The sequence below is a fragment of the Schistocerca cancellata genome, chromosome 3, assembly GCF_023864275.1.
Source record: "Schistocerca cancellata isolate TAMUIC-IGC-003103 chromosome 3, iqSchCanc2.1, whole genome shotgun sequence".
In the NCBI taxonomy this organism is placed as follows: domain Eukaryota; kingdom Metazoa; phylum Arthropoda; class Insecta; order Orthoptera; family Acrididae; genus Schistocerca; species Schistocerca cancellata.
Genome location: NC_064628.1, coordinates 16493233 through 16517988, shown reverse-complemented (window position 1 = coordinate 16517988; position 24756 = coordinate 16493233). Strand labels below are relative to the sequence as shown.

The 24756-nt window shown below is 42.5% G+C and overlaps 1 protein-coding gene across 1 annotated transcript in view; it reads left to right on the top strand.

Moving 5' to 3' along the window:
• LOC126175362 (dipeptidase 1-like) overlaps positions 1 to 24756 on the top strand; it is a 761174-nt gene that overhangs the window by 509011 nt on the left and 227407 nt on the right. Inside the window, exon 6 of the mRNA XM_049922122.1 lies at positions 17635 to 17811. Within this exon, the coding sequence (XP_049778079.1) occupies positions 17635 to 17811 (177 nt within the window). The remainder of the gene's footprint in view (positions 1 to 17634; positions 17812 to 24756) is intronic.

The following is a 24756-nucleotide window of genomic DNA, read 5'->3' as shown; positions in this document are numbered from 1 at the left end:
AAAACTAAAAATTACAAGAGGATAGAGCTATAAGAAAAATCACATAATTGATACAATGCATAAAAAACATACAGATTACAGACACAGCCACCCTGATGTCGTTCGATGTAGAGATTGTATTTACAGTATACCGATAACTGAAACAATAAACAATGAGAACAAAATTTTAAGACACACAGACGGCTTCCACATGAATACGTCAAAAAAGTAATCATCCTGCTAGAGCTAATAACAAAACAGAACTATTCCCAGTTCAATAATGAATTCTATTTACAAAGTGAAGGATTATCAATGGTTTTCCACAGTGTCTGGGACCATAGCAAGTATATTTATGAATCCTGCAGACACCATTGTATTAAGAAAATAGTTCCTACTAGTTACAAAATCCCATACTGGAACAAATATTCAGATGACATCTTGTGCCTTAGAAGTGAACAAAGTAGTAAAATTGACGTCATTTCTGTTCATGATAAGGTACATTTTACAATAGTAAAAGAGAAAAATAGGAAATTAAATTTCTAGGACATCACCATGAAGATACAGAACAACCAACACGCAGTTGACATACGAGACCGAAAACCAGCAGCAACAGACTCAGTTATACATGAGACACTATATAACACAAAATATCAAAAGTAGGCAGCACTTACATACATGCTCCAAAGACTAAATTCAGTACCATTAGACACATGTAACTGACAAAACGAAGTGGATATCATAATACAAATAGCCTCAGACAGTGGATGCAAAGGAAACTTCGCAACAAAGCTGAACAGTAATGTCAGGAAACGGAAAAGAGACAAAATTCAGATGTCACGAACACGAAGGAATCTTATACAAACGTACAAAGTAAAAGAACAGAAATAGCACAAAGTGAGAAAGAAACAGAAAGTAGAAAATTCTACACAATGACATACAACCGCAAATACATACACAAAATATCCAATATTTAAAAAAAAAGGAAGACAAGACAGAAAAACAGCCCACAAAACCAAAAGTTAAATTCAAGATACATAGGTCATACTAGGGGGATATTTGACACCAGATGCAAAGAAATGTAAGAGCTTGGAAATATAGGACAAATAATTCAACTTCGGCAGAACGCTTACACCAATATATAGTTATCACCCTAGACACGGGGATGGAAATCATAAGGAAAAACAACAACAATAACCACCTCCTTACTTGACAAGAAAGCTACCATATGCAGAAAAGAAACAAGTCATCAATGATGAGACCGATGTGCCAAAAAACACACACCTTAATTCAATAACTGCTTAATATAAATGTAAACATATATCCATTCGTTTGATTTTCGTTTAGTTTCTGAGCATTGGCAACCGGTGGAAATATAAGTAAAAGATCTCGGCCAGTGATCCCGGTATCAGGATCTGTCAGGTAGGTGGCCCCGCAGCATGAGCTAGGCCCGACGACCGTGTGGAACGTTCTCCACAAATCCACTACCAGTATCATCCACAACGCAAGCAGGCCTTATTATCTACAGCCTTGTCTCTGCCGGCACTGTTCATTCGCTGGTTCGTTGCCCGGGCCTCTACGTTGCTGTGATTTCTGTGATTCATACTAATGACAGAGGAGGGTATGTTAACAGGGAGCGGTATCGACAGTCTTCTGTTCACCTATTGGTGGGCTTTCGAAAATCTCTATGCTACGGTGGCAGCAAACTACCAGTACCGCTTCAGCCTCAGTGCGTCGGCGAGGATTATTGGCGACCGCCTCGTGGTACCAGTCGTCCTTCCACAGCGCCTCACAAGCGAGGAATATCTGCTCCTCGAGTATAGATTTAAGTGTCAGGAAGTCGTTTCTGAAAGTATTTGTATGGAGTGTAGCCATGTATGGAAGTGAAACATGGACGATAAATAGTTTGGACAAGAAGAGAATAGAAGCTTTCGAAATGTGGTGCTACAGAAGAATACTGAAGATTAGATGAGTAGATCACATAACTAATGAGGAGGTATTGAATAGGATTGAGGAGAAGAGACGTTTGTGGCACAACTCGACTAGAAGAAGGGTTCGGTTGGTAGTACATGTTCTGAGGCATCAAGGGCTCACCAGTTTAGCTTTGGAGGGCAGGGTGGAAGGTAAAAATGGTAGAGGAAGACCAAGAGAGGAATACACTAAGCAGATTTAGAAGGATGTAGGTTGCAGTAAGTACTGAGAGATAAAGCAGCTTGCACAGGATAGAGTAGCATGGAGAGCTGCGACAAACCAGTCTCAGGACTGAAGACCACAACAACAACAGACCCTGAGAAATCCGTACCAGAACAACCACCTCTGGCCGTAATAATGGCCTTGATACCCCTGAGAATTTAGTCAAACAGAGCTTGGATGGCGTGTACAGGTACAGCTGCCCACGCAGCTCCAACATGATTCCACAGTTCGTAAAGAGTAGTGACTGGTGTATTGTGACGAGCCAGTTCCTCGGCCACCATCGACCAGACGTTGTCAATCGGTGAGAGATCTGGAGAATGAGCTGGCCAGCGCACCAGTCGAGCATTTTCTGTATCCAGAAAGCCCCCTACACGACGTGCAACATGCGGTCGTGCATTATCCTGCTGAAATGTAGGGTTTCGCAGGGATCGAATGAAGGGTAGAGCCACTGGTTCTAACACATCTGAAATGTAACGTCCACTGTTAAAAGTGCCGTCGATGCGAACAAGACGTGACCGAGACGTGTAACCGATCAACCCCTATACCATCACGCCGCGTGATACGCCAGTATGGCGATGACGAATACACACTTCCAATGTGCGTTCACCGCGATGTCGTCAAACGCGGATGCGACCATCATGATGCTGTAAACAGAACCTGGCTTCATCCGAAAAAAATGACGTTTTGCCATTCGTGCATCCAGGTTCGTCGCTGAGTACACCATTGCAGGGGCTCCTGTCTGTGATGCAGATCAAGGGTAACCGCAGCCACGTTCTCCCATGCTGCTGCGAACGTCGTCGAACTGTTCATGCAGATGGATGTTGTCTGGCAAACGTCCCCATCTGTTGACTCAGGAATCGAGAAGTGCCTGCACGATCCGTTACAGCCATGCGGATGAGATGCTTGTCGTCTCGACTGCTACTGATAGGAGGCCGTTGGGACCCAGCACGTCGTTCTGTATTACCCTCCTGAACCCACCGAGTTCATATTCTGCTAACAGTTTATTGGATCTTGACCAACGCGAGCAGCTATGTCGCGATACGATAAACCGCAATCGCGATAGGCTACAATCCGAACTTTATCAAAGTCGGAAACCTGATGGTACGCATTTCTCCTCCTTACACGAGGCATCACAACAACGTTTCACCAGTCAACGCCGGTTGACTGCTGTTTGTGTATGAGAAATCGGTTGGAAACTGTCGTTATGTCAGCACATTGTAGGTGTCACCACCGGCGCCAACTTTGTGTGAATACTCTGAAAATCTAATCATTTGCATATCGCTGCATTCTTCCTGTCGGTTAAATTTCCCGTCTGTAGCAAGTCATCTTCGTGGTGTAGCAATTTTAATGGCCAGTAGTGTATTATCTTGGGTTTGCTGAAAGCTGGAGAGAATGGACTGCATCTTCTGTATTGAACATGCGAAGAGGTTTTCAGATTTGTACGTTGTGGAGTGTAGTTTACTCTCAGATTCAAAAATCGTACTGTTGGCCTTACCGGGATTCGTATCTGGATTACTAACCTCCAGTGATAGTTCGCTGCCAGGTGTAACATTTGAGAACGCCACATGCACCAATTCAAAGCCTAACGAAGAACTAAAACTTGTCATCTCAGAAACGTTGGAGAAGCTGTGGCTGGGTCTGAGACTTCATCCCATTCTTTTCTCTGGAGATGTCTCTTATCCTGGTATCTTGCGTCAACCTCCCTAAAGCTGGGACTAAATGGAAAGATGTACTGAGGTGGTCCTTGAACCACGCTCGGCTAGCGCAGCCGGTATCCCACTGGTCTCAGTGGTAAGTATCCGGATTAGGAAAAAAGTTTTTATCTGCCAGGAATAAGCGCACTCTCTGCTGCAGATTGAAAATTTCATTCTGGACAAAACTTGTTTGTTTCTGATTTTCAGAAACTCATGTGGGAAACACTTCCAGTCATGTTCCTGGCAGGGTCATGTTCCATCTTTGTTTACGTATCTCTCACTTCATCTATCACTGTAATGCACTTTTTCTATGTCTAGGATACGTACTCAAAGAATAGTAAACATTGCGACTTCAGTTTAGTCCCTTTGTCCAAATTCAGTGACCACAAAATGTTCGCACAGGGCAAGAAGTATAAATTTCTGAAGAATGTCATAGGAGCAACTAAAAAGGGTTATTCCGCTGTATTTTCGTAAGTAAATGATTATTTGAGATTTTTAACTCACGCATCTCTTTCTGTTGCCTGTATCTTCTCTCGAACTCGTACCTCAACTGTTTTTGGCTGTAATAGTGACAAACTCAAGGACAAAACGTGTGGTTAACAACAAATACCATTAGGTAGGTTAGGGGAATGAGTTCTGTGCAAACACTGAAGAGGGAGCTCAAGGTTAAGGAACAAATTTATAGATAAGTGTCATTCAATTACATTATTTTAATACGTAAAATAAGAGGGCCTGCAGTTACTGATTATAATAAAGAATAGCAGTTTAAAGCTAAAAGTTTCGGCCAAGGACTGGACATAACAGGGATCACCGATTTGTTTTATTCGGAGATGGAGGTGAAAAACAATTTTGCTAGCGGTTTCCAGAAATAGCTGCAACCAGTCTCCTTTCCATTTTATTTTCCATGACAGGATTCCAGATGCGTGGCGATTCATCATGAGATGGTACACATTTATTGAATGTCTGAACTACTGTGAGGGGGGAGGGGTTGGTTTGTGTAGCTGTAAGATACAGAAACGAAACAATTAAGCACTGAAAGTGTGGTGAGTTATTTATGTCACGATATAAATAATTGTTATGTGATAAAAACTGAAGAATAATAAAAGGCGACCGGTTGCAGCTATTTCTGGAAACCTTTACCCATCAAAGTCTCAACGTTGCTATAATGGTAGATTTATAATCTTCTGGCAGAAACGTCACATTAGACTTACGCACTGTTCCAGAGGTATAAGGTAATAGCTGTCCTAACACGGCCATACTACAGCAGATATAGAGGCACAGCTTATTGTTTCATACGGCGAAAATACATATTTTCTTTCAGAGCTGTGTCACGTTTGGCAACCTTAATTGTACTCGGCACGTCGATTACAGAAATCACAAACTCGATTATTTTTAACAGTAACCCACATTGGTCACTGTACTCGTTCTTCCTGACGTACAATTTATTTACTCGTCTACGCGCGTGCTAATGAACCAATTACGTTATTTGACACTGCTTGTTAACTGGAATGGATTTAAATTTGAAACTCATGCAGTATGTAGCTAATTAAATAACTATAATTACGAAACAGACAGTTCTTTCCATTCTTGCAGCAGGTTCCTACCACTTTAATTACGTTTGGAATCAGCTCACTATCAGTCCACCGAATATAATTACTAATCCTTATTTCATACGATATAAACTGGCGCTAATGATGTACCAGCTCTGTCACAGTACACCTTGACGATGTTTTTATCTACGAGAAACTATCGGCGATGGGTGCTCATAAGGAAATGACCAGCTCGTGTAGCTTAAGGCTCAGTGCGCCGAGTTGCGAGACTGGGAGATGAGCTAGATGCAGATGTGCGTTGGTCTGTACTCCAGTGAGGCAGAGTGTAAATTTTAAGGGTTTTCTTCGGTGGCTTAGACGAAGTCTGGGCTGATTCCCAATCTCTGCTTTAGAAAATTCGATACCAAACAATTAAAATACGAAATTTTCTGATGAATGTAGCGAACGGCACTCTCAAACGATGTAGAAATGTGGAAGTATATACTAGTACGCTCGATGGAAGCGAATAAAAAACGCGATAAAATCGAGGACTTAACGGGTAACACGGCGAAAAAATCGAGAAACGTAAACAGAACAAAGGGATGATGATGCTAATAAAAATACATACGAAGCAGACAGGTAAAATAATAGATACACAATTAAAAAAAAACACAGGACAGTCTGGTTTCTGTTCGCAAAGGACATAAAATTCACACCCAGCGACAGCATGGTTTCTGTTCGCAACATGGGAAAAGACGAAACAACACTGAACAGTCACTGGAACACTGCACTAAAATATGACATACCACAGCAGAGAGCATGTGGGGGGAAACTAGACAGATGAGGGGAAGATAAAAAAGGGGGGAAGGTGAGGAAAAGCGAAGGGGGGGAGGGGGGAAAGGAGCCAATGGAGGATGAGGACCCATAAGAGGGGTGGGGGGTGCTGGGCAGACGCGACAGAGAGTGGGGACGGCAGAGGACGGGAAATACAAAGGGACTCGGGGGGGGGAGGGGGGAGAAGGGAGATAGGGAGAGGTTAGGCGCGGATAAACACAGGATGGAAGTGGGGAAGAGGGAGCCCAGGTAAAGGACGGAGGAAAGGAGGGGGGGTGAGGATCAGAGTTGATAGGAGGGATAAAGGGAGGGAGAGAGGGCATCATCTGGGAGGGGGAGTCAAAGAAAGCCACCTTGGGAAAGGTGACGAAGGGTGTAGAGATGGAGGGTAGGGGAGACACAACAGTGAAGACGTGACAGGGGGCGGGGACGGGAGGGGAGAGGAGCAACCAGGGGGTGAGGGGGATCAAGGCGGCGGGAGGTGTAGAGTATGCGGATATGTTCGAGGAACAGGGGAAAGGAATGAGGTCATAGAGGATCCGCGTGGGGGACGGGAGGCGTATACGGAAGGCGAGGCTGAGTGCATGACGCTCAAGGATCTGGAGGGACTTATAGAATTTGTGAGGGGGGGGGGGGGGCAGATATCCAGGCGGGACTGCTTTGATATCCTATGCTAGGGCATTGCAGTGTGGCCAACGCACTGTTTTTGATTCGAGCGCGGCTCTAGTTTTCCGCCAAAAGAAACTCAGTGACAGCTCACAGCTTGGAACGCACTTCCGTTACAGACGTCATTTTGAAGTATACGTATAGCGCCACCACCTATCGGAATTTTATGAAACTATGGGGACTGAAGGGGGAATATTCCACGAACTGCTGCAACAAATTCCGCATTATTTCTGCTGAAATTGACCTAGAGAAAAAAATGTTTTATTACGTACTCTACAGCCTTCGTAAGAAGTATTGGTAATCATCATTTACGATATATCAGCTAAACTTTTGTATACTCCTTAGGGAAAAATCCAGGATAACTCTAACTCCATTGGAGATGTTATTCCAAGTATAATGACAAGTTGAAACATATCGCAAAATAACATGTCAACAGTTTTCATGACCCGAGCCACATTAATGTCTCCCAGACTGCATAAGGCGAAGTTGAACCATAGAATTGTAGAAATCGGTATCATTTAGTGGACTGGAAGGCGTGGGTCTTCTTTCTCCTATAACACTCGGAAACAGGTTCCGGCACACGAGATGAACACCATTTCAGAGGTAGCTGAAATTCATATCAAGAACCAAGGGCCTTAGTTTATCCCCGCTGAGAGGTAAACACACGGGTCTTGTGTTCTGTCCAGTCAATACTTTACTTGCCACATCGGCAACTGTTTGCCACACTACTCTGCCGCGAGACCTGCGCCATCTCAATATCGATGTGTGCTGATACTAAAATTCCTTTCTTCCGAATACTGATATTGGAATTGGTAGGAAGTGTTTCTGATGTGTGCAAGCGCTGGAGGACTGGCTACAGCTCCGACTGCAAGTGCAGACGCAGTTGGCTGTCTGCTGCCGTGTAGCGTCAGTGGAGCTTCTTTTGTGCATGAGCTTTGCTGTTGCCGTGGATTGCAGTGTACCAATCATGCCGGAACCGTGCTCACCACAGAAGGGGACCCCACTTACACGTCGTTACAGATTTTGTCCAAATTTGTGGCTTGGCCAGATATGGAAGTGGCTGAAGTTCGAGTTCCAGAAAGCCAATTGTTTAAAAAAATAGGATTTTTGGCTCAGGTGGGGAGAGTCATTAGCCTTTTATGTAACCGTAGTTTCCAGGCAGCGAAAGGAGTGCGGAATGGTAATCCGAGGATCGTGGTCTCGATTCCCTTGGTAAACATTCTTCAAACTTAACATTACTTACATTTCAAATAGACAGAAATAACACTCATTGCATCGTATTTATTAATATTTTCATGAAGGGCATGAAAAGCAAAGGGCACAAAGACCAGGAATTGCAACGAAATTTCCAAGAAAGAATTGTAATTACAGCGTCTATGAGGACCCTGAAAACAACTTTCCAAGAAGAGCTTGCAACTATTGCGTACGGGACTTGATATCCCGTTAGTTCCACTTTGGCCTTAGAGCAGCCGTCGGCACCTGCACACAAACAACAGGTTGCCTGTGCAGGTAAGATGGGCCTATCGGCCGCTGCGGACAACGCTAGCTATGGCTAAGGAGTTCATAAATTTCCTAACTCTCGACCGAGTAAAGTGAATTTGTCGAGAAAGTTTTGAGGACACCAGAAAGAGTATTGTTGTTCTATGCAACCGTTAAAACATCCACGTAATTGTAAAAGTGTGGCGTTTATAACATGTGCAAGGTGTCATGTAAATTACTGCTTCCCCTGGTTTTGCGATGAATATCACGCCAGCAAGTGTAAATCATCAACTGAACAATTAAAAAAGTAATTTTGTACACGAAGTTCTCGTGTACGCCTTACAGTCTGTTTCTGACAACCTCCTTTAAAGTGCCAAATGTTCCTTTGCGTTTTGCTTTCATGATTTCTATGAAAATACTACGAAATGCAATATATATAGAGTATTTTTTGGGTTTATTTGCAATAATGTACAAATGGGAAACAAGGATAGCAAAAAATTTTTCATGTAGAGACTCAGCTTCACGTCCCTGGGATTACCAATCTGCACTCTTTCCATTGCGCCTGGAAACGACGCTAGCACAACTGGCTCAATCCACACGTGACACGCTCCAAAATTGCTATTTGTTTTTCTGAACGGTAGGCCAACTGGAGATCCACCTTCCGTCACGTTCATTTCTGGATAGTGCACGCATAAACAATAAATCTGGACGTAATCCCTGATGATGGGTAGCTGCGGTCCCCTTGTGAGAGTGAGTGACAAGTTGTAACGCGTTCTTGTGCTCTAAGTGGAGGTGGCGAATGTGGGGATTGGCCGTCTGGGCTCGCCCATTCACCTTACGAATGGACATATGGCCACTCCTTCAGCAGAGTCGAGGGATACTGTTATAGTAGACCGAGAAACGGAGGGGGCTATGGTGCAGCATAGAGAAGTAGCTTCCTCGGCTAGAAGGATGTCCAGTGTGCGCTCGATATACCTGGTGGTGGTGTGAGGGGGTGGAGGGATCTGAGAGGACACATCCGAGATGTAGAGGAGGGTCCACTTGTGACTATAGAGGGTGTATGGTGCACTTATCTGCTTGTGGCTCATTCCTGTCGCTTGAGTTCGGAGGCCATCCTCAGCTCTCCAGGTGGCTGACGGAAGTGGTGCAGACTGTTTCCTTTGTTCGTGAACCAGAAGTAGAAACTACACAATACAGCAGCGTGCCCAGGATTGATTTATTGCCGAGTGAAAGGTCACAACCTGAGACATTATAATTATGTGAAGTCCTACTTGCAGATTTCTGTACCTCTGTAATGGGACGGAAACTGGAGAATTCTCCCTCATAGGCCATGGGTGCAGAGGAAGGAGCTACTTGGGTAGCTGTGTACTTAGCCCACAGAGAACGAAATCAGATAATATGAAAAGTATGTTATTGTTGTTGTGGTCTTCAGTACTGAGACTGGTCTGATGCAGCTCTCCATGCTTCTCTATCCTGTGCAAGCTTCTTCATATCCCACTACCTACTGCAACCTACATCGTTCTGAATCTGCTTAGTGTATTCATCTCTTGGTCTCCCTCTACGATTTTTACCCTCCACGCTGCCCTCCAATACTAAATTGATGATCCCTTGATGCCTCAGGACATGTCCTACCAACCAATCCATTCTTCTAGTCAAGTTGTGCCACAAACTTCTCTTCTCCCCAATCCTATTCAATACTTCATCATTAGTTATGTGATCTACCCATCTTATCTTCAACATTCCTCTGTAGCACCACATTTCAAAATCTTCTATTCTCTTTTTGTCCAAACTATTTATCGTCCAAGCTTCGCTTCCATACATGGCTACACTCCACACAAATACTTTCAGAAATGACTTCCTGACACTTAAATCTATACTGGATATTAACAAATTTCTCTTCTTCAGAAACGCTTTCCTTGCCATTGCCAGTCTACATTTCATATAATCTCTACTTCGACCTTCATCAGTTATTTTGCTCCCCAATTAGCAAACCTCCTTTACTACTTTAAGTGTCTCAATTTCCTAATCTAATTCCCTCAGCATCACCCGACTTAATTCGACTACATTCCATTATCCTCGTTTTGCTTTTGTTGACGTTCATCTTATGCCCTCCTTTCAAGACACTATCCATTCCATTCAACTGCTCTTCCAAGTCCTTTGCTGTCTCTGACAGAATTAGAATGTCATCGGCGAACCTCAAGGTTTTTATTACTTCTCCATGGATTTTAATACCTACTCTGAATTTTTCTTTTGTTTCCTTCACTGCTTGCTCAATATACAGATTGAATAACATCGGGGAGAAACTACAACCCTGTCTCACGCCCTTCCCAACCACTGCTTCCCTTTCATGTCTCTCGACTCTTATAACTGCCATCTGGTTTCTGTACAAACTGTAAATAGCCTTTCGCTCCCTGTATTTGACCCCTGCCACTTTCAGAATTTGAAAAAGCGTATTCCAGTCAACATTGTCAAAAGCTTTCTCTAAGTCTACAAATGCTAGAAACATAGGTTTGCCTTTCCTTAATCTAGCTTCTAAGATAAGTCGTAGGGTCAGTATTGCCTCACGTGTTCCAACATTTCTACGGAATCCAAACTGATCTTCCCCGAGGTCGGCTTCTACTAGTTTTTCCATTCGTCTGTAAAGAATTCGCGTTAGTATTTTGCAGCTGTGACTTATTAAACTGATAGTTCGATAATTTTTGACATCTGTCAACACCTGCTTTCTTTGTGATTGGAATTATTATATTTTTCTTGAAGTCTGTGAGTATTTCGCCTGTTTCATACATCTTACTCACCAGATGCTTAAGTTTTGTCAGGACTGGCTCTACCAAGGCTGTCAGTAGTTCTAATGTAATGTTGTCTACTCCCGACACCTTGTTTCGACTCAGGTCTTTCAGTGCTGTCAAACTCTTCACGCAGGCTCGTATCTCCCATTTCATCTTCATTTACATCCTCTTCTATTTCCATAATATTGTCCTCAACAACATCGCCCTTGTACAGACCCTCTATATACGCCTTCCACCTTTCTGCTTTCCCTTCATTGTTTAGAACTGGGTTCCCATCTGAACTTTTGATACAAGTGGTTCTCTTTTCTCTGAAAGTCTCTTTAATTTTCCCGTAGGCTGTATCTATCTTACCCCTAGTGACATAAGCCTCTACATCCTTACATTTGCCCTCTAGCCATCACTGCTTAGCCATTTTGCACTTCCTGTCGATCACGTTTTTGAGACGTTTGTATTCCTTTTAGCCTGCTTCATTTACTGCATTTTTATGTTCTTTCCTTTCATCAATTAAATTCAATATATCTTCTGTTACCTAAGGATTTCTACTAGCCCTCGTCTTTTTACCTACTTGATCCTCTGCTGCCTTCACTACTTCACCCCTCAAAGCTAACCATTCTTCTGCTACTGTATTTCTTTCCCCCATTCCTGTCAATTGTTCCCTTATGCCCTCACTGAAACTCTGTACAACCTCTGGTTCGTTCAGTTTATCCAGGTCCCATCTCCTTAAATTCCCACCTTTTTGCAGTTTGTTCAGTTTTAATCTACAGGTCATAACCAATAGATTGTGGTCAGAATCCACATCTGCCCCTGGAAATGTCTTACAATTTAAAACCTGATTCCTACATCTCTGTCTTACCATTATATAATATATCTGAAACCTGTCAGTATCTCCAGGCTTCTTCCATGTATACAACCTTCTTTTATGATTCTTCAACCAAGTGTTAGCTGTGATTAAGTTATGCTCTGTGCAAAATTCTACCAGGCGGCTTCCTCTTTCATTTCTCCATATTCACCTACTCCGTTTCCTTCTCTCCCTTTTCCTACTTCCGAATTCCAGTCACCCATGACTATTAAATTTTCTTCTCCCTTCACTATCTGAATAATTTCTTTTATTTCATCATACATTTCTTCAATTTCTTCGTCGTCTGCAGAGCTAGTTGGCGTATAAACCTGTACTACTGTAGTAGGCGTGGGCTTCGTATCTATCTTGGCCACAATAATGCGTTCACTATGCTGTTTGTAGTAGCTTACCCGCATTCCTATTTTTTTATTCGTTATTAATCCTACTACTACATTACCCCTATTGGATTTTGTGTTTATAACCCTGTAGTCACCTGACCAGATGTCTTGTTCCTCCTTCCACGGAACTTCACTAATTCCCACTATATCTAACTTTAACCTATCCATTTCCCTTTTTAAATTTTGTAACCTACCTGCCCGATTAAGGGATCTGACATTCCACGCTCCGGTCCGCAGAACGCCAGTTTTCTTTCTCCTGATAACGACGTCCTCTTGAGTAGTCCCCGCCCGGAGATCCGAATGGGGAACTATTTTACCTCCGGAATATTTTACCCAAGAGGACGCCATCATCATTTAACCATACAGTAAAGCTGCATGCCCTCGGGAAAATTTACGGCCGTAGTTTCCCCTTGCTTTCAGCCGTTCGCAGTACCAGCATAGCAAGTCCGTTTTGGTTAGTGTTACAAGGCCAGATCAGTCAATCATCCAGACTGTTGCCCTTGCAACTACTGAAAAGACTGCTGCACCTCTTCAGGAACCACACGTTTGTCTGGCCTCTGAACAGATACCCCTCCGTTGTGGTTGCACCTACGGTACGGCTATCTGTATCGCTGAGGACGCAAGCCTCCCCACCAACGGCAAGGTCCATGGTTCATGGGGGGTATGGAAAGTATAGACACATTGAATTTCAAGATTGTAACAGTAATTTTCCAAAGCGTTCATAACATTGTCCCTGAACTTACGGCCATCGAGGAAATTCTACCTGGAAGCGAAAGCCGAATTAAATCCGAGAAGAGATCTCTGAAATATTTAATAAGGCTTGGAACGTAAACCGAAACGACAGGTTAGACATCATATGAGTGATATTGTTCATTGCAGTGGACAAGCATACATTGTCTATGGAGGTCGAAATTGAGTCTGACTGCGATGTTATCTGGAGATGTGGCAGTGGTATGACTGTCCACTGTGTATCTCATAGTACTGCTCGTCAACATGTTAATAAATTCAAACAATTAAGGAGGGAAATAATCAGGCGTATTCATGGCTAGATGCATAAATAACTTTATTAGAATAAGTTTAGTGAAACAGCACCATGGTTTGAGTGGAGAACCACGAGGTGTTTGAATTGTAATTCAGCTTATTGATCTGAATGCATGACAGCCAGAGACGAGCGCGTCGCGTCCTTGTCAGTAGCGAGGCGGCGTTGGTCCCCAAAACGCAGGTCGATAGTGGCGTCGGCATCCCTCGCTGTTGGGTATCTTCGAGTGCTGGCGGAGTTACGCTAAACGTATCATAAGCAAAAATAGTGCGCAGTTTGCAGAGGCAGACACTTCTTCTGTGTGGTGCAGCTTGAAAGACAGGAGAATAGCAGGGCGGGCAAAAGTTACACATTGTCATAGTTAGGAGGTAGTACAAGAAATTCTGTAAGAAATCATTCTGAGAGCCTCTCTCATAGAGCAGTCCATGTAAGTTAATATAATACGAAAAGGGTTAATAATTCTTAAAGTGAATGGTGTGACGTCACTGATTCCTAGACCGGTCAACAGTGGGGTTGTGGCACGCCGTTGTCAGGAGAACGGAACTGGCGGTTGGAACGAGCATAAACATCCAATGAACCTCAGCTCCTCAGTTAAGGCATTAATAAGCTTTGATTTTACGCATATTAAGTTAGTAACGTCTTTACAAGTAAAGTCGTGTAGTAAGTGCATTTGTTTGGTGTTGCCAAAGTATATGTTGATTGGTGACCACTTCCGCAGACTTAGACGATGTCAGATAACGTGCAAAGCTTGTGCCAGGTGACACGCATTGAATGCAATTCATGTCGGTAAGCTGGATGTTACGACTACGCCATTGTTGTGATTTCTGTCGTCGCTGATGACCACTTGGTTGCGACAGTGAGATTATTGTGTAGTTTTCTGTCTGGGAAAACATCGGATTCTTAAATGACAGTACTTCCTTAACTATTCTGGTGTTGTGGTAGAAGTCCCACGACGCAGACAGCAACCAACATGTTAAGCAGAGCGTGGTGGAGCTGTGGCAGTTCAGCAGTGTAAGTTTGGGCATGAGCAACTTTTTCTAAGGTATTAGTACTGTCGAGTCGAGAGTAACAACATACGGTCGCGTGAGATCCGTGAATGCTGATCAAACCATTTGTAACTTTGCGCAAAATCCCTAACAATAGTACCTCTATGAAAGTGGAGGACACTGGGCCTCCACAGTACATTAAACTTTTACGAGATTTGTCTGTTATTAATTTATGGATGTACCATGTGCCCCGCCCCCCCCCCCCCCCCAAGATTGTTGTTGTATAGCACAAATCGTTATGAGAGTTCATATGGTGTAGAGCAACTTACGGCAAGCTGCAATCCAAATATAATGAGGTGAGCTTAACAGCTCGATTATGTGGTGTTGGACTTTGAAGATGCTGAATCCACATACAGGTATTCATTAGAGCCAACATTTTGCTTTTGATAAATTGTTGGTTACGATTCAGACATCGTTAATTTTCTTCCACTATCAACCTACGTCATTTTTATAGAGCAACACTAAAAAGTCCTAAGTGAAATAAACGTCAATATAAGAAGAAGTAATGGAGAATGTTTCAATCTGGATACGAGTAACAGGCGTAGCTGAACTGCAATTAATAATTAGATGCTTGTATCAGCCTCCCGATTACACTGTAGCAGTTGTACAATTATTCAAAGAAATCCACTATCAGTGTTTCGGAAGTCCACCTATCTTGCAGTATAACTTTCTACTTAAACAATAAATGGATTTCATGTGTTCCGATGTGGAGGATGTAAATTATAATTTCAGCACATTCGAATTACATAGGTGAGGTAACATCGTCTACAATCTGTATATACGGTAAGCTTACGCATCGTGTTTCTCGTTCAGGAATGAGGTATGAGCTGCCACTTGGTATGCACCACGGTCACTTCTAATTCACATAGCATGTAATTTTGACCGGAGGTACTGGAATTTGTGACGCGTTAAGGCCGATGGCTGTGCCCTAAGCTAGAAGTCTGCAGAACGAGACCTTTCAACAAGATAAAACAAGAACTATATTGTCCTTGTTGTCATGAGGTACCTCAGTACAAAGGGTGTTACACTGTTGGCATAGAAAGCACGTCATTCATATCTCTTCACTCAATTCAGTCACCTGGTTTCTGAGAGAGTGGCACGTCGCCAACCGCGAGCCAGTATGACTGATGACGTAGAGACGAAGCAGCGTGGAATGACGTACCCCATATCTTCTATCTAAGCTCGTTTCGACTGAATGTGCAGTTGGGGTTAGATCATTGTTGGTAATATAGATGGTAGCTCTATGTAGTAAATTACGAACCCTGTGCACCCCCAAATAGTGTTTTAATGTATACGTCCTGTATGCACACTAACAAGCAGATGTCCCCGTCGGTGGGATGGACTTTCTGAAACAATCTATACAGTGATGTAGGGTAAGGTACAAGGAATCACCCTGCAGTCATTCACCGTGGTAGGCCTACGTTTGTGAGCAATCGACGAAAAACTATTTCTAAATTTTGTGTGATGCTATATATCTTTAAAAATGGTAAAAATGTACACCATAGTTACATAGAGCGATGGCTAAGGTACTAACGTCACATGGAAAAGATTATTGGTTCAAATCTCGTGAGGTGCAGTGAGTATTTTTCATTTTTAAAATCCTTATCGAAATGATCTTGATCATTATTTTTATTCAATTAATTGGTTTAAATGTAATTTTTTCTGTTCATTTGTCACATCATGTTATTCATCATCTGAAATAGAACGTTTGTTCTCATTTTTCTTTCCGTCAGAGTTTTTGCACTTGCATTCCTCTTTCATGTTATTTTGATTACTATTGTGTATTAACATTGATTGTGTTGCTTCCGTTTTGTCATCTGACATTTTTGTACATGTTATTGCATTCATTTTTTCTGTTTCTCACTTTGCTTGAATTTCATTTGCTTTAGTTTAAATCATCATCCATGTTATTTTGTCCACAGCGTAATCAGAATTTATGTTTTAAATGTTGATGTGACTATTGCCGTCCAAAAAGATGCACACCTTGTAACGAAAAATATATTCTTGTCACTATTGCGCAGTCAATATAAGTTGTTTCCTTCATATTTTGTTTTTTTTACTTTTTTAACCGACAGATCGGAATTTTCAAACGTTTAGACATTGCCATAGATTAAGAAAAATAATTAGATTCACATGGACAATGATTCCAAGTGGAAAAGAATAATAGGAAGAAAAAATAAGAGCAATTGGAGAAATTAAAATATTGATTAAAATGATGTGACAAATGAATACAAGTAAAAGAAAGTGCATGTAAACCAATAAATTGGATAAAAATAATGGTCAGGGTCATTTCCATAAACATTCAGAAATGAAAAAAAGGAATTCAGTATATCTAACAAGATTAAATCCAACAACCTTTAGCATATGAGGTTAGTACGTTACCCATTACGCTATGCAACGAGCTTGTAAATCGTTAGCCGGCCACTGTGGCCGAGCGTTTCTTAGCGCTTCAGTCCGGAACCGCGCGACTGCTACGGTTGCAGGTTCGAATTCTGCCTCGGGCATGGATGTGTGAGATGTACTTAGGTTAGTTAGGTTTAAGTAGTTCGGGACTGATTACCTCAGATGTTAAGCCCCATAGTTCTCAGAGCCATTTGAAGCATTTGTACAGATCAAAAAATGGTTCAAATGGCTCTGAGCACTATGCGATTTAACTTCTGAGGTCGTCAGTCGCCTAGATCTTAGAACTACTTAAACCTAACTAACCTAACGACATCACACATATCCATGCCCGAGGCAGGATTCGAACCTGCGACCGCAGCGGCAGCCCGGCTCCAGACTGTAGCGCCTAGAACAGCACGGCCACTCCGGCCGGCTTGTACAGATCGTTACGGTCTTATAGCTATATGGCATCACGCGAAATTATGATATTTTTTTCATCGACTACTCGGAAACGAGGGCCCACCAAGGTGAATGGCTGCAGGTTGTGATTTCTTAGACCTTCACATGCATCACCATACAGACTGATTCAAAAAGGCGAGTCCATCTCTGGGAACCTTTAATTGTAAAAAAAAAAAATTCATTATTTGCTCCTGTTCTTGTTGGAATGTCTATGGTGAACAGTGTATAAATGTAACTCTTGATGACGTTTTGATTGTCCCCACTACTTGTTGTGAGATACATGTGCAGGTGTGTTTCCTCCTCTGGCTGTTGCAGCTGGTGGTGCGCGAGATGAACCGGCTGGGCATGATGGTGGACCTGTCGCACGTGTCGGCGCGCACCATGGGCGACGCGCTCGACGTCACGCAGGCGCCCGTCATCTTCTCGCACTCGTCCGCCCTCGCGCTCTGCAACTCGTCCCGCAACGTGCCCGACGACGTGCTGCGGAAGCTGGTGAGGCATCCGGCTGGCCGGCGTAGGGCTGCCGTGGGCTCTGCTGTCCGTGGCGTCAACGTCGTGTTCCCCACCACAGACACTGTAGCCGTGGATTTTACGACTCATACAGTGAAGGCTCTCACGACCGGATGGTACTGTTGTCGATAATTCTTCCGGGTTATATGGCCGTGGTCCACGGAATTCTTCTATTCCTAACGTTTCGTCCAATACTACGTTGGTGATCCTCAGAGGTATTGCTGGGACCTGTGTCGGCAGGACTCAGCAGGACCAGCCATACCTCTGAGGATGACCAACGTAGTATTTATTGGACGAAACGTTAGGAATAGAAGAATTCCGTGGACCACGGCCATATAACCAGGAAGAATTATCAACAATGATTTTCCGACTGTTCCAGTACTGAAAACATCCCTTCGCCTTTTATTCAGGCTTAGGTCTCGCTATCTACGTCTAGATCTACATTGATACGCTAGAAGTCCCAGTACGGTGCGTCACGGAGGGTATCCCGTACCACTACTAGCCATTTCCTTTCCTGTTCCACTCATAAATAAAACTAGATAAAAACGACTGCCTGCACGCCTCCTTACGAGTCCTAATTTCTCCTATCTCATCTTCGTGGTCCTTACGCGCAGTGTATATTGGCGAGAGTAGAATAATTCGGCAGTCAGCTTCAAATTCCAGTTCTCTACATGTTCACAACAGTGTTTCTCGAAAAGAACGTCGCCTTCCCTCCGGAGAGTCCCATTTGAGTTCCCGAAGCATCTCCGTAACACGTGTTCTTCGAACCTACCGGTAACACATCTAGCAGCCAGTCTCTTTATTCATTCGGTGTCTTCCTTCAATCCGACCTGGTGCGTATCCCAAACACACGAGCGTTACTCAAGAATAGGTCGCTCCAGCGTCCTATATGCAGTCTCCTTTACAGCTGAACCACTCCTTCCTAAATTTCTCCAAATAAACCGAAGTCGACCATTCGCCTTCGTTGTCACAGTTCTCGCATGCTAGTTCCATTTAATATCTCGTTGCAATGTTACACGCAGGTATTTAACCGACTTGACTGTGTGAAGCAGGACACTAGTAACGCCGCAACCAAACATTACAGGTTTGTTCTTCCAACTCATCAGTCTTAAATTACATTTTTCCACAATTAAATTACATTTTTCCACAATTAAATTACATTTTTCCACAATCACATTTACATTTTTCCACAATTAAATTACAGTTTTTCACAGGGCCAGCTGCCATTCATCACACCAACTGGAAATTTTGTGTACATCGTCTTGTATCTTCCTACAGTCACTCAAATTCGAGACCTTACTGTACAGCACAGCATCATCAATAAACAACCTCAGATTGCTGTCCACCCTGTCCGCCAAATCGCTTATGTGTATAGGGAACAACAGCGGACCTATCACACTCCCCTGGCTCACTGCTCACGGTACCCTTTGACACTACCTCTTTAGTTATTTCTTATTAAACACTGACCTACAGAATTTTCCATGAAAAAGATAACTCACACTTAACCTATTCATTTATTACCCACAATATACAAGTCCAACGCAATCTTACTGCTGTACAGTGACCAAATGACTTCCAATAATTAACACAAAAGAATGGTCCTGAATCACTTACATCACAGAAAATCTTCATAACAAAAACAACAATTACAGCAAGTAGTAACTACAGCCAGCTAAATAAAAAAGAGTCTAACTACTATAGACTCTAACTACTAGTAGACATATGGTTAACGAAAGAAAGATTTTCTTCAAGAGCAACTTAGAAAATTTTACCTTATTAATGTGACATCCAGTTCCAAAGTTATATAGTTGTCAATAATTCCACTGCCCAAACATCATCAACCAAACATCATCATACATTTCCTTGCATATTTTATTATAAATACATCATTTCATCTCGCTTTACAATGCATGTCCTGCCAACACAGAGACTCCGTTAAGAACATTATGTCCATACACTTCCCTATCCATTCGCTAACTGTTAGTCCGCTCGTCCACACAATCTCTTACCTACAGCGCTGTCAGCGATATTAACACAGTCTATCGGACTGCCAACATACTGACAGGCTACTTACACCTTCTCTCTGATGAGCACTTGCTCTCGGGGAGAGCACACTGGGTTGTATTACCTAACAAGTGTTCGAGGCACCCACACATCTGTGAACTTATTCCATATTCTCACACCTTCGTTAACAGCCTGCAATGAGCACCGTGTCAAATGCTTTCCGGAAATCTAGAAGGATGAAATCTGCCTGTTACCCTTCATCCGTAGCTGTCAGTATATTATTTGCGAAAAGGGCAAGCTGAATTTCGCACGAGCGATGCTTTCTAAAACCATGCTGAATCGTGGACGTAAGCTTCACGGTCTTAAGACAGTTTATTATATTCGACCTGAGAATATGATAAAAAGTTCTGCAGCAAACCGAAGTTAAGGCATAAGCATGTTTAAATGTTTCTTTTCATTTGCTAGAATTTTATTTATTTTAAACTTCTTTCTTTCGACAATATTATACCAGACAATGATTTAACATTTTGTCTTCCTCTGTGAATTGTAATTTCTCAGTCAATGTTTTGTAAGAAAGCCAGAGGCTTATAAACATCTTCTTAAATCCCATGAGTGTTCTATATTTAAATAGTGTCTTTTAATCTGTTGTCAATCTCTATATATCATTTCTTTCTTTTTTAAGGAAACTGGCCTATGGAAACTTTGTAATTTCAAATTTAGCATTTACTGCCTCCCGTTGAGCTTGTTCCTAACAAAAATATATGATCACATGTTTTTGATATAGTGAGAAATTTACGAGGGAATGTCTCCGAATTTTTTATGTGTAAACTCTTAAAGTTTTTTAAAAAAACAAACATTTTTAACATTCTTCATCTTTTTTCGTCATGTCTACATATTTATTCCTGGATATAGTCACCCTTGTAGCGAACACATTTCTCCCAAGTAGCGACCAGTTTGTTGATACCGTCATTGTAATGCAGGATGTTTTACTTTGTTCACGGAGCCACAACTTCACCTCTGTTTACACTGCTTCATCACTATCATAGTTGAGCTATCGAAGATGATCTGTAAGTTTTCGAAACAGATGAAAGTCAGGTGCGGCCAGGTCGAGACTGTACGGAGGATGACCGATGACAGTGAACCCAAGGTGACGGACTGCTGCAGATGTCACGGGGGTCCTGTGTGGTCTGGCTCTGCCATACTGAAGGTGAGGGTGCTCTTCAAATTCAGATTACAGACTATAGCACCGGAAGCCTTCGTTGCAGTCGACAAACATATTGTCTCTAAAGAGGTCGAAGTTGAGGGTGACAATGATGCAGTCTGTTCGCGTTTTTACCGGCCACCAGATTCTACTGTGACAGATTGAAAGTCATTCACAGAATGTTTATGGTCAGTAGCGCGTAGGTATCCAGATCATGCATTACTAGTTTGAGGCGATTTAACCTTCCAACTGTAGATGTCTAAGATTCATTGCAAGAGGTACACACATACAGTCAAGCGAAGTACTTCTGAACAAGTTTCCTGAAAACTGTCTCGAGCAGCGGTTTCGGCAGCTCACGCTCAGTAGAAATATCTTAGACCTTGTAGCTAAAAATACGCCGGACCCTATGGACAATTTCAGTATAGAAACGGGGATTAGCGAGCATGATGTAATTATAGTACCTATGCCTACGAAAACTAATAAATGAGTTAAGAACGCTAGAAGAGTGTTTCTGCTATAAAGATCAGATAAGCAGTTGTTAGTATGTGATTTAGACAGTGAATTTATATCACTTACTTCTAGCAAGATGGTCGCAGAGGAATTATGGGCGAAGTTTAAGCAGATTGTCAATCATAGTCTGGAGAATTATGTCCTAGTAATTGGATTAAGGACGGAGAAGACCCACCACTGTTTAATAACGAGATTCGAAAAATGTTGAGGAAGGAGAGGCTGTTGCACTCTCGGTTCTAAAGAGAGCGCACGAATAACGAGAAGCAAAGTTTAGTGGAGATTGGTGAGACCGTGAAAAGAGCTATGCGCTAAACCTACAACTACTACCACAGTCATACCTTAGCAACAGATCTGACAGTGGGCCCGAGAAAATTCTAGTCATATTTAAAACCGATAAGTGGGTCTAAGGCTTCCATCCGGTCACTTGTTGACCAACCTGGTGTGGCAGTTGAAGATAGCAAAACGAAAACCGAAGTTTTAAATTTCACGTTGAAGAAATCGTTCACGAAGGAGAATCGTACAAACTTGCCGTCGTTTTACCACTGAACGGACTCCCATATGGACGACATAAATAAGAATCCCTGCCGTAGAGAAATAACTGAAAAAGTTGAGAACAAATAAATCACCTGGTCCGGTGGAATCCCAGTTCTGTTTTTTAAAGAGTACTCTACGGTAGTGGCCCCTTACCTAGCCTATATTTATCACGAATCTCTCGCCCAGTGCAAAGTCCCAAGTAACTGGAAAAAAGCCCTGTGTATAAGAAGTCCAAAAGAACGGACTCACAAAATTACAGACTAATATCTCTTACAACGGTTTGCTGCAGAATCCTTTGAACATATTCTCAGACCGAATATAATAAATTTTCTGGAGACCAAGAAGTTTATGTACACTATGAGCGTGGTTGTAGAAAGCATCGCTGGTGCGAAACACAGCTTGCCCTTTACTCAAATGATATAATGCAAACTATGGGTGAATGGTAAAAGGCACATTCCATATTTCTAGACGTCTGCAAAGCATTTGAAGCGGTACTGTTTACGTAAATGATTTGGCGGACAGGGCGGGTAGCAATCTGTGGTTCTTTGCTAATGATGCTGTAGAGTACGGTAAGGTATCAAATTTGAATGACTCTAGTAGGATACGAGATGATTTAGACTAAATTTCTAGTTGGCGCGATGAATATGAGCTAGCTATAAATATAGAAAAAATTTAAGTTAATGCGGATGGGCCGGCCAACGTGGCTGAGCGGTTCTAGGCGTTTCTGCCTGGAACCGCGCAACCGTTGCGGTCACAGGTTCGAATCCTGCCTCGGGCATTGATGTGTATGATGTCCTTAGGTTAGTTAGGTTCAGGTAGTTCTGAGTTCGAGGGGACTGATGACCTCAGATGTTGAGTCCCATAGTGCTCAGAGCCATTTTTTAATGCGGATGAGTAGCAAAAAAAAAAAAAAAAAAAAAAAAAACTGTTATGTTTGGATACAGCATTAGTAGTGTCTTGCTTTACACAGTTAAATCGTTTAAATGTCTGGCAGCAACTTGCAAAGTGGTATGAAATGGAACCAGCGTGTGAGGATTGTGGTAGGGAAGGAGAATGGCCGAGTACGGTGTATTGGGTGTAATGTAGGAAAGTGTGATTCATCTGTAAAGGAGACCGTATATGGGAAGCAAGTATGACCTATTGTTGAGCACTGCTCTAGTGTTTGGGATCCGTACTAGGTCGGATTAAAGGAAGCCATCGAAGCAGTTCAGAGGCGGGCTGCTTGATTTGGTACCGGTCGGGTCGACTGCACAAAGATTCTGTTGCCAACAACACACAGTTGCGCGTAAGGACCACGAAGTTAAGGTAGGAGAAATTAGAACTGATACGGAGTCATAGTATAGACAGCCGTTTTCCCCTCCTTCTGTTTGCAAGTGGAACAGGAAAGGAAATGACTAGTATTGATATGAGGTACTCTCCGCTACGCGCAGTCACTTGGATTGCGAAGTATCGATGTAGATATGGATATAGATGTATAATTCGAGAGTCAGTTTCAACACCATCTTTCTCACTCACCGACATAGCAACGTTATAAACTGCCATGCTACACCCTACAGTTCGGAGCCTTTTAGCGGCAGGTGGCATAATGAATAAAGACGCTAAATTTGAATAATGTTGGTTTCATTAAAAAGCTGTAAGGGTTTTCATAAAACATTCCGAGGCATTACTTTTTCAGCAGGCCCTCGTGGATTCGTATGCGAAACTTGACAGTTCCCGGGGTCCTGTGTCGCTGCGTGGAAACATACCATATTTCAGTCCGTGTACTACAATTTCATATTAGCTGATTGACCATATAGTCTGCGAACTGCGTGACCATTTCTCGAAATGGCAATTCCTCCATTATTATTTCATCAACAGCGTTCAGTGGAAAACGTGGCACTGCAGCACACATCCGGCAAAACGGTCTCACTTCTTTTCAGTCCCTGTATTCTTCAATTAATCCCAGTTCACGTATTTTCTTTCCTAGATTGTGGTTGAAGAGAAAATTGCAAACGCCAAGCGATGTTCCAGATAACACTGTTTTCATAGCTTTAAATGCAGCCATTTCAAAGACAAACACTGGAATTTTCGGTGACCACATAAGCATCTTCTTTTAGATCCGTAAAAAAGTATTTCATGAGTATTTTGAGTTTTTTCAGGGTGTTGTTGTGGTCTTCGGTCCCAAAACTGGTTTGATGCAGCTCTCTATGCTACACTATCGTGTCCAAGCCTATTTATCTCCGGGTAACTACTGCAACCTACATCATTCTCAATCTGCTTAGTGTATTCATCTCATTGTCTCCCCAACGATTTTTATTTCCCACGCTTCCCTCCAGTATTAAACTGGCGATCCCTTGTTGTCTCAGAATGTATTCTACCAAACGATCCCTTCTTCTAGTGAGGCCGTGCCGCAGATTTCTTTTCTCCGAAGGTTCTGTACTTCTTCATTAGTTACGTGACCTATCCATCTAATCTTTAGCGTTCTTTTGTAGCATCACATTTCGAAAGCAATTATTCTCTTCCTGCCTAAACTGTTTATCGTCCGTGTTTCAGTTCCACACAAGGCTACACTCCACACAAACAATTTCACAAAAGACTTCCTGACATTTAAGTCTATAATCGATGTTAACAAATTTCTCTTCTTCAGTAACGTCTTTCTTGCCATTGTCAGTCTACATTTTATATCCTTTCTACTTCGA